Source organism: Oryctolagus cuniculus, chromosome 12 (assembly GCF_051225735.1).
Source record: "Oryctolagus cuniculus isolate XC-2025 breed Fujian yellow rabbit chromosome 12, ASM5122573v1, whole genome shotgun sequence".
Classification (NCBI taxonomy): domain Eukaryota; kingdom Metazoa; phylum Chordata; class Mammalia; order Lagomorpha; family Leporidae; genus Oryctolagus; species Oryctolagus cuniculus.
Genome location: NC_142878.1, coordinates 67293602 through 67307816, shown reverse-complemented (window position 1 = coordinate 67307816; position 14215 = coordinate 67293602). Strand labels below are relative to the sequence as shown.

At 44.4% G+C, this 14215-nt stretch overlaps 1 protein-coding gene across 5 annotated transcripts in view; it reads left to right on the top strand.

The window, feature by feature from the left end:
* Positions 1-2024: 2024 nt before the first annotated feature.
* The window catches only part of FRMD5 (FERM domain containing 5), a 383107-nt gene continuing 370916 nt past the window's right edge, over positions 2025-14215 (top strand). For 2 of the 5 annotated variants that reach the window (XM_089310229.1, XM_089310227.1), the window contains exon 1: positions 2025-2276. In XM_089310229.1, the coding sequence (XP_089166355.1) occupies positions 2175-2276 (102 nt within the window). In that variant the 5' untranslated portion in view covers positions 2025-2174. The remainder of the gene's footprint in view (positions 2277-14215) is intronic. The other 3 variants (XM_089310225.1, XM_089310228.1, XM_089310226.1) reach the window with 3 other exon arrangements.

The following is a 14215-nucleotide window of genomic DNA, read 5'->3' as shown; positions in this document are numbered from 1 at the left end:
GAATATCTAGTCTTTCAATGAGATGAACAACTCAGCAGATGAGGTTTTCCTAGACTTAGCAAGGATGTTACTTAATACATTGGCTTGGGAGCTACAGTCTCATTCCTGTTGATTGCATCTTTGGTCATATTTTGAAGAAAGACTGCATTCAGTTCCTTAGAGCTTTTCTGGATTCACAGTGTTTTATCTTTTTATTCTAACAGCTGCTTATTTGCATAACCTGTTAAAGACACTTTCCTACTATCACACTAAAGGGCTTCCTCCAGTTTCTTGGACATTTTTCTTGCTGTTGTAGATTCTACAATAAATAGCAACTTTGGCATTCATCAAAAATTCTTCCTCTCTGAAATCCTTCATTATCTTATCCATGCTATATAACAAAGCTCAGCTTTGTGGAATATCACTTTGGAATACTAATAATTTTACTTTGGGGCAGGTACTATGACATAGCCTGATAAGCCACTGTTTGGGATGCCATATCAGAATGTCGGATCTAGTCCTGGCTCCTCCATTTTTGATCCAGTTTTCTGCTAATGCATCTCATGCACACACATACACACACACAAAAGGAGAAACATTGCAATCCAAAGACATTAGGGAACAAGCACATTTTAAAGATGAGATATTTTCTTTTTAAAAAAGATTTTATTTATTTATTTATTTGAGAGGTAGAGTTACAGACAGTGAGAGGGAGAGAGAAAGGTCTTCCATCTGCTGGTTCACTCCCCAAATGGCCGCAACAGAAGCCAGGGTCTTCTTCCAGGTCTCCCACATGGGTACAGGAGCCCAAGCACTTGGGCCATCTTCCACTGTTTTCCCAGGCCATAGCAGAGAGCGGGATCAGAAGAGGAGCAGGTGGGACTCGAACCAGCGGAGGATTAGCCTACTGCACCACAGCGCCGGCTCCAAGGCAGGGTATTTTCTTAGGTTAATGTAGGGTTTCATTTTTGTAATGTGTTATACCTATAAACAAGTACAGTAGAAACAAAAGAATAGGATATTGCGCCTATTTCATTATTTTAAATTTATTTATTACAACATCGAAATTATATGTTGACATGATTGTAACATTCCTTCCATTAAAATCTTTGAGGGAAAATATTACATCTCTTAGTCAAGCTCTGAAAAGAACTTAGTCTTTAGATGCAGGTCACAAAGGGAAGAAAACAGTTTTTTCTTTGTGATGTATACCTCCTGCCATACTGTGGTATTTTGAGGAGAAGGTTTGGGGACGTAATTTTAATTCTAAAGGTGCAAGGCTCCGTCGCTTCCTCTGCTCGCTAACAGCTGAAGAAGCACTTCTCAGTCTCCTTTTGTCTTCTAGAAACAAACGGAGTCAAAGGGTGTAGAGTGGAGGGTTTTCCGGGGGTTAAACCGGGGCGCTTAAAAACCTCTGCGGTCCCAGCAGCTTTTACTGAAGTAGCTCCTGTAAAGCAGGTGTTCCCCCCAATAAAGGGCCTGTCCGGCCGAGCTGCGGTGCAGGGCAAGTGAGAGGCAGCCTCCAGGTCTAGAGCAGAGGTGCCCGCATTCTGCAGGTGCAGCGATTGTGATCTCGAACCCCGCCGCCGCCTGGCCCCTGCTCCCAAAAGGGCGGGAACCGCGGCGTTGCAGGGTGCGCGACCTGGCCCCTGAAACGGAGGTCAGACACATTCAGCAGACATCAATCCAGCCGGGTGCCCACACCTGGCCCGGGGGAGGGGAAACAGCATCCACAGGAACCACGGGGCGGTAAAGAGCCCCTCGTTTAGGACGCTAGAGGGCTGGTCCCGCGTGGCTCGGACCGATTGCTTTCCCGTGATTGCTTCCATAGGCCGCCCATCATCTGGGTACCCTCTCTCGATTGGTCTTTCCGTCTGCCACTCGGTTCCGCCGCGCTGACCCCCATTGGCCGCCTCCGGATGAGGCCCCGCCCCACGAGCTGGGCACGGGCAGTGGAGCGCCAGGGAGAGCGAGCCCGGCGTTTGCTCTGGGCTGGGGGAGGCGGTGGCGGCTGGGGAGGCGGAGAGGGAGGGGAAGCGGGGCCAGCAGGAGGCAGCGGCGGCGACGGGGTCGGGGTGATGGTACAGGTTCCCGGGGTCGGCGCGGAGCTGCCGGGCTGAGGGGCGCCTGGTCCGGGGTCCGCAGCGCCGCCGCGTCGCTCCCGGGAACGGGCGGGCGGGCGGGCGGGCGGGAAGATGCTGAGCAGGTTGATGAGCGGCAGCAGCAGGAGCCTGGAGCGCGAGTACAGCTGCACCGTGCGGCTGCTGGACGACAGCGAGTACACCTGCACCATACAGGTCAGCGCCGCGCCGGCCCGCCCACGGGACCCCGTCCCCAGTCTCCCGAGTCAGGCCAACTTGGCCGCCGCCCGGGGGTCGCCCGAGCCCCAGCGCCACGCTTTGTCCGGCCCTGGCTGCGGCGGAGTTCCCCGGTGCGGGGCGCCCTTGCCGGAGCCCCTGACGGGAGCCGAGCACCTGACTCTCAGCGCCGGGGCGAAGTGAGTCCCCGCGTCCCGGACCCCCAACTCCTCCCCCTGCCCTCTCCCGGCGTGAGGGAGCCGCGTTCCGGCTCCTCGAGCCCGCCTCGGTGGGGAGCCCCTGGGCGGGCGTCCGGAGGGAGGCTGACAGGGCACGAACCTCTTCCCGGGGAGCCCCGTCGCGGCGTTCGCGATCTCGCTTTGGTTGGGAGGATCAAGGTTTATGTCATAATTTCTCCCCAGCGTGTGTGAGTCAGAGCTCTGAGAAGGTAGAACTGAACCCGCAGCCCGTGCAGAGTGGCCTATTGGAGGGAGCCCAGCCCCGTGGGCTTCCAAGGTGTAGGCCCCCTCCCCTCCCGCTTTTTTTTTTCTCCCCAAATCTTGATTGTGTGGGGCAGCTCTGGGGGCGTGAGGTAAAGATTTAGCAACAAGTCCCAGCGATTTGGAGGTTGGCGGTGGCCGGAAGGCATCGGCGACTTAGCCCCAAACGCCAACAATACGACGCTGCTGCACAGCGGTTCTCTCCGAACGCGGTGTTTTTGGAAGGCATTTTTTTTTTTTTTTTTTTTAAACAACCCCTTCTTCTGTTCCTTCACTCCTGCTGTGCGGCGCGTCGGGAGTAGTAGTCGTTCCCGGGAACGCAGTCACAGCCCTCCTCGATGAAGTCGGAGATGGAAACACGTTCACAATGCTCCGAGGTTTAGTTGAGGGGCCGGGAGGATCCTGCGCTCCTCGCCGGAAATTGCTCTTTGTGGAGAAGCAAATTGAGTTAGAGCCGGAGGGGTCTCACCTGATCCCTTTCCTCGGCGGCGAGAAGCCAGAGGCGGCTTCCAGGCTGGCATGTGGCAGACAAAAACTGTCAACCCGGCCCGGGTGCTCTCCTCGCTGGCTCGCCACCGCCCCCCCCCCCCCACCGGTTTAAATTTTTTTTTTTTTTTTTTTTTGCTGACGATGCTCAATCGCGGAAAATAGCGGTGTGTGAGAAAGACGCCGGGCAGTGTCTGGGAGCAGCTGCCCTCTGCTGACTCCGGGCTCAGTCCTGCCTTCTCCCCACTTTGCCTTGCCTCCCTCCCCTTCCCACCCCCTGACCAGCTCTGGGCACAAGTGCTGACTGCTGCCCGAGATCCAGGAGGGCAGAGAAAGAGCACAAATCTTGCTTTTTGATACTAGCTACCAAGTGAAAGGATTTTTGTGTACTTGGATATGATAGACGCTTTATTATTTCCTTATTGAATGAATGGCAGGCTACTTTTTGTTTCTATCGTATCATTGTGCCATGTATAGCTTTTTTGTTTTGGTGGGGAAAAAAGACAACATTGATTTGACTTCCTTGCCGTTTGAATACATTGGGAGCTTTCAGAGTCTTTATCCTTTTGCCTTAAAATCTAGAGCATGTACACAATAGCTTATCAAGGGCAATGTGAGGTTGAGACTTCATGAGTCCTAAGAATACTTTTTGGGTATGTGGTGAAATAAAATGTTGGGGGCAGGTCATTAACTTTTGCAAGGTATAGAGCACAAATGACCACTCTAGTGGAAGTGAAAGCCTTGTGGTTGTAAGGTATGGCAATAAGGCAACTAGTTATTTTTTCCCAGTTAGTGGAACCTGTGGGCTTGTGATTGGTATTCTAATTGTGGATGGGTTTTAAATTACCATTGAGGAAAAGGATATTTTTAAGTTAACCAGGATTTATTGGATTTATGCTTCTATATCCTACTGTGCTTGTGTTTTTTTTCCTGCTGCTCTTATTTTACGTTATTACAATTGAATGTTATTAAAAATGTGTAATATGGCAACTCAGTGCTGTCTAGATGTGTTAATGGTTGTGCATTGTGATTCTGCATGGAATCTAAAAAGCACAGAAATGGTAAAGTATAATGTTGTGTTATTTGACAGCACTGTTCTGGATTGCTTTTGTCTTTAGCCATGTGAGGAAAGGTTTAAAAAAGACAATATCTTACATGAAATTAGTATTTTTTGCTTATAGTTTTTTTTAGCATTTAGAGACTGAGCTTTTCTTAGCAACTTTTTCTCTTGTACATTTCTATAGTGTATATGTGTGTACACATGCTTATTTGTCAAACACTGGCATAAGGTCTTTTAAGTCAGTATGAAGGGGATCTGTGAGCTTGTTAGTAGGGTAAGTAATGTTCTTAACATTGTAGGCATTGTACTATGTATTTTTATTTTTGGGTGTGATAATTTGAACTCCTTTTCCTGAAAGTGTATGCAATAGTTATGCTTAAATAAAGTGTCTGTTTTAGAAAGATTTTAGTGCCTCTTCAGATAATCAGAGACCACTTAGGGGCTCACAGAATCAGAAATGTTATCACTGGGTAGGAGACACGTTGGCAGGATTGGTAAATTTCGTTTGTAGAAAATTCTGTCAAAGTGTTGGTCTAGCCTTTCATAACGCAGTAGTTACACTGATCTGGCATTTAGGATGTGATTATTAAAGTAATGAAAATGCCTTATATCTTCTCAGTGAAGATTGCCACAGTTACCAGACTGTTCTTTCATTCTTTCTGATATGCAAATATGCTTGTGGACCATGAGAAATGAAAGTATATATAGGAGGGTTGTAGTATAATTGCTCCCCTGTGAAAAACATGGTTAACAGCTCCCTGACGGTTTTGAAGGTCATTGCCTTGTAAATGCAGATCTGGTCCACATTTTTCACTCATCTGCTTTGTTTGTGTATATCTGTATTTATTTACTATGTTTGTCACCTTCTAACTTTGCCATTTTATTTGGGAAGAAATAGGAAAAGTGAAAAGGTAACCAATCTCTGAACTCATTCTGAATGGAGTCATTGAAATTCTTGTGCATGTAATATCCTAAGGACTATATTTTTGAGTATCAGATTATAAAGTTTGTAATTTTTTAAGAATATATATTGCGGAATGTCCAGTAGAAATATATACTGGAAAAACATAACATTTTCTTAAGCCAGAAATCTTAATCATTTTTTGATTACTGAAAGGTAGAGCTACTCTAGAAATAAATTTGGCTTTACTGGGGACACATTAAAGTAACTGATTAAGCAGCTGGGTTAAATTAGTGTTTGCAGTTGAACAAGATTCTATCATAAGCAAAACGTGTGTGGAGAGATAGTTCTGTAGTGGAACCAATATTCAGATTTAACTGGCTCAACCACCTTGGTGACTATGGGACCTGGGTGTGAGGGAGGGAGAGAAGGCACCCATGTACTGAGCTCTGTGTTTGCCAGCTACCGTACATGCATTATTATCTCATTTCCCTCACAACACCATTATGCATTAATTAAATATCCATTGTACCAAGTGATGGAAGTAGAATTGTGTATTGAGAACCAATGTTTGTTAAATGGCTGTGTGTACTAAGCTTCTGTTAGGTGCTTTACTTATACCTTACCTCAACCCTTTGGGAGGTAGGTGGTATGATTTCTATTTTGCAGTTGAAAGAATAGGTCCAGGAAACCAAAGGAACTTGCTCAATGTTAGTAGTGCCACTATATTCAAACTCTGGTCTTTTTGTGTCTAAATTCTATCTTTTTTTTTCTCTCCTTTCTAAGTCCCCAAGTCACTTCACCTCTCTCTACCTTAATATCCTCCTTTAATGCTTATTTCATAGTAAAGAGAAAATAATTTTAAAATATCATTACAAATAAGAAGCAGACTAATATACCATTTTGTGCCTTATTCTATTCAAATAAAAAACTGAAATTGAGAAATGCTTTACTTATTTTTAGGAAAATAAATCAACTTGAGTCTTAAATCTCTATAAGATGATTTTTTTAGTTTCAGTAAAATTGTGAAATCCCAGGCTGGTGGGGTAGTATTTGGCTTAGTGGTTAAGATGCTGGTTAGGATGCCCATGTCCACACTGGAGTGCCTGGGTTTGATTCCAGCTCCAGCTCCTGACTCCAGTTTCCACTTAAGATAGGAACCCTGGGAGTCAGCCATGATGGCTTAAGTAGTTTTGTTCTACCTATACTGGAGACTGGGATTGAGTTCCTAGCTCTCAGCTTCAGCCTAGCCCAACCATTTGGGCATTTGGAGAGAGAACCTGCTGATTTGTGTGCTATCTCTCTATTTATCTAACTTTCTGCTTCTCAAATAAGTAAGTAATAATAAAATTAATAAAATTCCATGCTGGAATAACTTGATTCCTCATTAGAACTCTTCTTTAAAATTCAGGGGTTCATGTTTACTTAACTTCTAATCTATGCACTCTTTGGCTTTAGAGGGATATTTATTCCTGGGCTGTGATTTGTCTTCTGATATTTTCTGCTTCATATATGGTAAGTGGAATCTTTGGATTCATTAAGGAAAAAGAGATATTGCTAGAGAACTAGGGTAATTTTATTCACAGAGAAAAACACAAAGCTGATGTATTTTTATGAATATTAATTTTTAAAAAACATAATTATGCTGTCTCAGGATCTCTGTTACAATAGCAAGTCAGTTAGACTCTAACTCTAGAAGCCATGATGATTTCAGAATCAGTCTTCTAAAATCCTAAAAGCATTTGTGTTGTTTCTTAATCTATATTAAATATTTATTGTATAAAGTTAATGCAAATCAGTCTTTTGTTTGTTTATTTATTTATTTTTTGACAGGCAGAGTGGACAGTGAGAGACAGAAAGGTCTTCCTTTACCGTTGGTTCACCCTCCAATGGCCACTGCGGCTGGCATACCGCACTGATCTGAAGCCAGGAGTGAGGTGCTTCTCCTGGTCTCCCATGGGGTGCAGGGTCCAAGCACTTGGGCCATCCTCCACTGCCTTCCCGGGCCACAGCAGAGAGCTGGCCTGGAAGAGGGGCAACCGGGACAGAATCCGGGGCCCCGACCGGGACTAGAACCTGGTGTGCCGGCGCCGCAAGGCGGAGGATTAGTCTATTGAGCCTCGGCACTGGCTGCAAATCAGTCTTTTGATACAACAGGTAAAGTCCAGATTTGCAATTGTGCTCTCATTCTTTTTTTTTTTTGAAATAGTTCTGTTTAAGGAAGTGTCAGTGGCCTCCATGAGAAATGCAGAAGCATTCAACATAGCAGATTTTACTCATGGGTATTTGTATGAATTTGCATTCTATTAAATGCTTGGAATGACTATGCTAGATGAGGCAGTTCAACATAGTGTGTAATAAAAGAACATGTGGTTTTGAATCCTCTGTTTGTTACATTGCTCAGAGACTCATTTATCATGAGTATCAAACTTAAAAAAAAAAAACTGCCAAAATAAAATCAGGCAGCTATAACTCAAAAAAAAAAATAGCCATTTTTGTAATGCATTTGAAGTAGTTTATGTATAGGTATGAAAATGTATAACCCAAAACAAGCAAGGAGTAAGAAGAGATTTACCAATGATATAATTATTGCTGTATTAAAATATTTGGGATCATTTTAAGAACTTAATTTAAAAAATATTTGAGAGACAGAGAAAGAGATCTCTCTCTCACACACACACACACACACACACCTGGTTGTCACTGACCCAGTGCTGAGCTGGGTGGCAGGAACTCAACTGCTTGAGCCATCACATATGCCTCTCAGGAATCTGCAATTGGGAGAGCCAGAGCTGGGACTCGAACCCAGTTTCTCTAATATGGAATGTGCACTGGAATTTTAAATGGTAGGCCAAATACCTACCCAGAATTGTATTTGTATGATAAATTGTACTTTAGAATTTTTAAAGGAGAGTAAGAGAAAGCTACATATCATAAATCCCAAGAATTATAGCACCTAGTTCCATGTCTTACATAATTATAATTCAATAAATATTTATTTTGATTTGCTTGTGCTACATGATTGCTGTGTTATCACTTTAGAAATTTCTTATATCTGAAAAAATAAGCACTTTTTTTTTTTTAACAGGCAGAGTTAGACAGTGAGAGGGAGACATAGAGAGTTATAGACAGTGAGAGAGAGACAGTGAGAAAGGTCTTCCTTCCGTTGGTTCACTCACCTAATGGCCGCCACTGCCGGCACTGCGTGCCTATCCGAAGCCAGGAGCCAGGTGCTTCCTCATGGTCTCCCATGCGGGTGCAGGGCCCAAGTACTTGGGCCATCCTCCACTGCCTTCTCGGGCCACAGCAGAGAGCTGGACTGGAAGAGGAGTGACCGGGTCAGAATCCGGTGCCCGAACCAGGACTAGAACCTGGGCTGCCGGTGCCGCAGGCGGAGGATTAGCCAAGTGAGCCGCGGCACCGGCCAATAATAAGCATTTTTAAACAACTTTATAACTCTTTATCCTCTTCAGGTTCAGAGGGCTTAGATCAAATGAATACTGTGTAGTGCTATGCTTCATGAAGTACTAGAAGCATATGAATCACCATAGGGATAGAAATTACCTTTGCTCTTTACCCCTAAGTTAGTACTGCAAAAAATGGGATTTAGCCCTCCTCACTGTCTCATTTCTAATCTTTTTGCCCAAATAGGAAATTAACAATGCTTCTCAGCTGGTTTCTAGTTGTGTCTTTTTAAAGCTGAATTCATTCTGATAGTCTCATCTGCAACATTCTGTCCTATGGGCAGAGCCTGTTTCAGGGATCAGCTTTCCGTGGGTTGCTCTGCCTTCAGGTGTGCTTAGTCAGGGCTGGTACACCAGAACAGGACTGGCAGCAACCCCACAGCTTCTGTTTTTCACTTACTTGGTGCTTGAGGGTACTGGTTTCTTGGAGGCCAGGTGGTATTTATTGCCTCTATTTTTTAGCCTCGGCAGTTTTCTTACGTAGCTAAGAAATTTGAAGAGTACTAAAAGCCTCTTCATTCTCATGTTGTGGAGTGAATGTTTCTCCTAAGAGAGCAAAACATGTGTTCATTATAGCAATTGAAACACATCCTCTATTCCCTTAAGACCCTATGCCCTAGTGACCAATATAACTCTTTGAACTTTTAGAAATACTTTAAATGTAGGTAGAGTTAAAGGTAGACTAGGGAAAGTGGAGTGTACTTTTTTTTTAAGATTTATTTATTTTTTTGAGAGGTGGAGTTAGGGAGGGAGACACAGAAAGGTCTTCCATCCACTGGTTTACTCCCAAATGGCCTCAACGGTCGGGGCTGGACGTACCTGAAGCCAGGAGCCAGGAGCTTGATCTGGGTCTCCCACGTGAGTGCAAGGGTCCAAGCACTTGGGCCATCCTCCACTGCTTTCCCAGGCCATTAGCAGGGAGCTGGATCAGAAATGGAGACTTGAACCGTCGCCACAGGCACAGGCTTAACCTACCATACCACAGTGCTGGCACCCATATAGAATGCCAGTGTCACAGGTGGTGGCTTTACCCACTGTGCCACAACGCTGGCCCCATCAATTGTTTATTTCTTTTTTTTTAAGTATTCATTTTTTAAGTATTCTTACCACCAGTTTGAGACCTTAAACCCTAGATTTATATTATGGGCTTCTTACCTCCCAGGACCACCATGTGATCCTCATTATTGCTTGTCAATATTTTGATTAAGATAAGACCTTCTATTGGAATTTTACCAATTAGTTTCTTTTTAAATTTTTTTTCCTTTTACTTGAAAGACTCAGAGAAAAAGACAGAGAGCTCTTATTTGCTGGTTCATGCCTCAGATGCTCACAATGGAATGGGGAACATATGTGGATGGTAGGAACCCAATTATTTGAGCCATCATTGCTGCCTCCCAGGATCTACATTGCCAGGAAACTGGAGTCAAGAGCGAGCTGGGAACTGAACCCAGGCACTCCCATGTTGGATGCTGGTGTCTTAATTGCTAGGCTAAAATGCCTACTCTTTAGTTGCTATTTTTTTTTTTCTTTGAAGATTTATTTGAAAGTAAGAGTTACACACAGACACACAGAGGGGAGGGGGAAGAGGGCTGGGTCAGGCTGAAGTGAAGTCAGGAACTTCATGGGGCCCACACATTCAGGCCACCTTCTCTTGCTTTTCCTGGGCTTTTAGCTGGGAACTGGTTTGGAAGTGGAGCAGCTGGAACATGAACTGGCACCCATATAGAATGCCAGTGTCACAGGTGGTGGCTTTTACCCACTGTGCCACAACGCTGGCCCCATCAATTGTTTGTTTATTTTTTTTTAAGTATTCATTTTATTTATTTGAAAAAGTTATACAGAGCCAGCACCATGGCTTACTTGGTTAATCCTCCACCTGCGGCACCTGCATCCCATATGGGCGCCAGTTCTAGTCCTGGTTGCTCCTCTTCCAGCCCAGCTCTCTGCTGTGGCCCTGGAGTGCAGTGGAGGATGGCCCAAGTGCTTGGGCCCTGCACCCCATGGGAGACCAGGAGGAGGCGCCTGCTTTGGATCAGCACAGCGGTGGCCATAGCGACCATTTGGGGAGTGAACCCACAGAAGGAAGACCTCTCTCTCACTGTCTAACTCTACCTGTCAAAACAAAACAAAACAAAAGTTATACAGAGAGGGAGAGACAGAGAGAAAGGTCTCCCATCTGCTGATTTACTCCCCAAATGACAACAGGTGGAGCTGAGCTGATCTGAAGCCTGGAGCCAGGAACTTCTTGCAGGTCTCCCACATGGGTGTGGGGGCCCAAGGACTTCGGCTATCCTGGCCTGCTTTCCCAGGCCATATCAGAGAGCTAGGTTGGAAGTGGAGCAGCTGGGACTTGAACCAATGCCCATATGGGATGCTGGCACTGCAGGCGGCGGCTATACCTGCTATGCCACAGCGCCGGCCCACCAATTGTTTATTTCTAAGAGTGATGTTTTACTTCATGGCCTTTCTCTGAGTTCCCTGTTTCATGTTCCAGCTTTGGAAGGAACTTGTAAAGGCCCTTAGGTTCAATTTCTTCATGTTTTTTCCTGTTACCATTAGACTAAAAGTTGTGTGAATCAAGTTTTCTAAAGAGATCCTTCCGTGCCATGCTCTTACAGGCAAAATAATTGGGCCACATGCTTGGCAACCTCTGAGTTTGTATACAATAGCTCCATTCACTTGTCTACAGAAAACACCCCTTTGACAGTGAGTGTAGCCTTCATTTCCCTCTCCTTCACTTCTGACTCCTACACTGTCATGACCTCATATGATGGTTTGAATTCAGAAATACTCTGGACCATTCCAGAAATCCTTTAGGACTCATTCCTGTGTGTTACTGATCACTTAAAAGCCATGGACAACCACTGCCCACTAAAGGAAATGATTCAAGATTCAGGGTCAAATCTGACTGTCCTCTTGTCTCATTCAAGTCATCTTACTATGTCACAACTCGGGCTTTTTTCCTTTTGTAGCAATTGTGAACTGTACTGAAAGCATGTAAAATACAGTGAGTGAGAGATAAGTTAAAGTAATGATTCTGAAAGTGTGGTCACTGGATGAGCAGCATCAGTATCACCTGTGTACTTGCTGGGAATGCAAATTTTTTTTCTACTGGATTATTTTTTGTTTTAAGATTTATTTGTTTGGAAGGCAGAGTTACAGAGAGGCAAAGGCAGAAGCAGAGAGAGAGAAGTCTTCCATACGCTGGTTCACCCCCTAAATGGCTGATCCAATGCAAGGAGCCAGGAGCTTCTTCCGGGTCTCCCACAAGGGTGCAGGGACCCAAGGACTTGGGCCATCTTCCACTGCTTTCCCAGCCCATAGCAGAGAGTTGGATCGGAAGTAGAGCAGCCAGGACTCAAACCAGCGCCCATGTGGGATGACTTTATTGCAGGCGGCAGCTTTACGTACTATGCCACAGCACTGGTGGAAATGCAAATTCTTAGTTGCATTTCAAATCTAGTGAATAGGAAACTCAAGAGATGGAGCACGGCAGTCTATTTTAAGAAACTGAGGTTTGAAAATCCTTTTTCCTGGGTTATGGAGATATTAGTGGGTAAAATTTGACAAGTCTTGTTTATTGATTATTTGAGGGAGAAGTGAAGAATTAATCTCACATTAAGAATTTATTTTTGTTATTTATGTGAGAGGCAGAGAGAGAGCTTTTATCCTCTGATTCACTCTTCTAACACCTGCAGTATTTAAAGCATGGCCAGGCTGAAGTCAGGAGACTAGAGTTGGCTCCTGGGTTGCAGGCACCCAGTTACTTGAACCATCATTTGCTGCCTCCTAAGGTGTGGTTAGCAGGGAACTAGAGTTGGAAGCAGAGGTGGGACTTGAACACAGACACTCTGATATGTAATGTGGGTGTCCCAAGAAATGTCTTAACTGCTGCAGCAAATAAATACTCCTGAATCTCATATTTGTAATTTTGGATTTATTTCTGTATGGCCTTTACTGATTCTCTGTCCTTGGCAAGATAAAAGGTAAGTTTTTTTTTTTTCCCAGAAATACATACCTGTCTTTATTTATTTATTTGAGAAGAGTTACAGAGACAGAGAGGGAGAGACACAGAGATCTTCCATTTGCTGGTTCACTCCCCAAATGGCCTCAACGGCCAGAGCTGGGCAGATCCAAAGCCAGGAGCTTCTTTTGGGTCTCCCACATGGGTGCAGAGGCCCAAGCACTTGGGGCATCTTCCACTGCTTTTCCAGGTGCATTAGCAGAGACCTGGATCAGAAGTGGAGCAGCCAGGACTTGAACCAGCATCCAAACGGGATGCTGGGGCTGCAGACAGAGGCTTAACCTACTAAGTCACAGTGTTGGTTGGCCCTGCATACCTATCTTCAAATGGGCAGGATTCTTAAGAGTCTATGAAGTCATCTTACCAATTTGATGCTGATGTATTTATTGGTTATGTTTTTAAATTTTTTTGGAGGGGTTCTCCTCTGGCCTACAAACAAATATTACGTATTTGTGTATTTTGCTTTTCAAGCAATTTTTCTTCACAACTTAAGCACTAGGGGAAAAGGAAGAGTAAGTACCTCTGTTGTCCAAAGACTTAACAACTTAAGGATCACAAACACATAAATAGCAAACTATAAACATCAAAGAATTCAGGGTTAACACAAGGTGATACTAATGTGGCAGTGGAGGTGTTGAAGGGATCTTGGAGGCTGGGGAGAGACTTCAAAGTTAATTTATATTTTGTAAAGGAGGTGAGATTTGAACCAGGTTATGGAACTCTGCCGAAAGCCAAAAATGGGTTGTAGGGATGGGTAAAGGGCATTTCAGACTGACTTCACAGCAGGCTACTTCTAGATAGAAAAGCTAAAAATGTAAAGTCTTTAGTTTTTCCTTTAGTGTATTTAACTGACTGACTCTTGTACAGTTGAATCAAACAACCGAAATTTCTGTGGAGAAAATTACTGTCAGCAAATTTCAGTCATATTTGTCATGCTGGGAGGAGTAAGTCCAAACTAAAAATAAAATGTATAATGCTGGTGTGGAATTAAATCTAATTCTGAAACTGTTTAATACAAATGAAGATTTTTCACATGGCAGTGGCATCATAGAAAGCAGATTCAGATTTCAATCTTAATTCTGTGGCTGCAGCAACTACATAAGAATTGTACTTTCAACAGGCCTCTTTACTGGCATCAGTTTAATCACCTGGTAAAAAAGAAGGTATCAGATTTCAACATTTAGGTAATGTTTGAAAATCCTTTGATGGATACCATGCAGACTCAGTTATGCGTTAAGAAATCTAACCTGTGAAGAAGTAAAAGGCACATTTCAGCTTCTCTGTTCTTAAACCCAAGTGGTCACCAAAAATAGCTTCTCTAGAGGACCTAGGAGAGCTTCCCTGGATTACCCAGTGAACCTCTGCCAGCCAGCTCCAAAGTTCCCTGACCTATGTGAAGTGTACTTTTAGCCCTCAGCACAATGCCAGGCTAGAACTCTGGGTATGGGAACCTCCAAGAACATGCTGTTCGGCACTTGGGCAATCAATGTTAGGCAGAATGCCA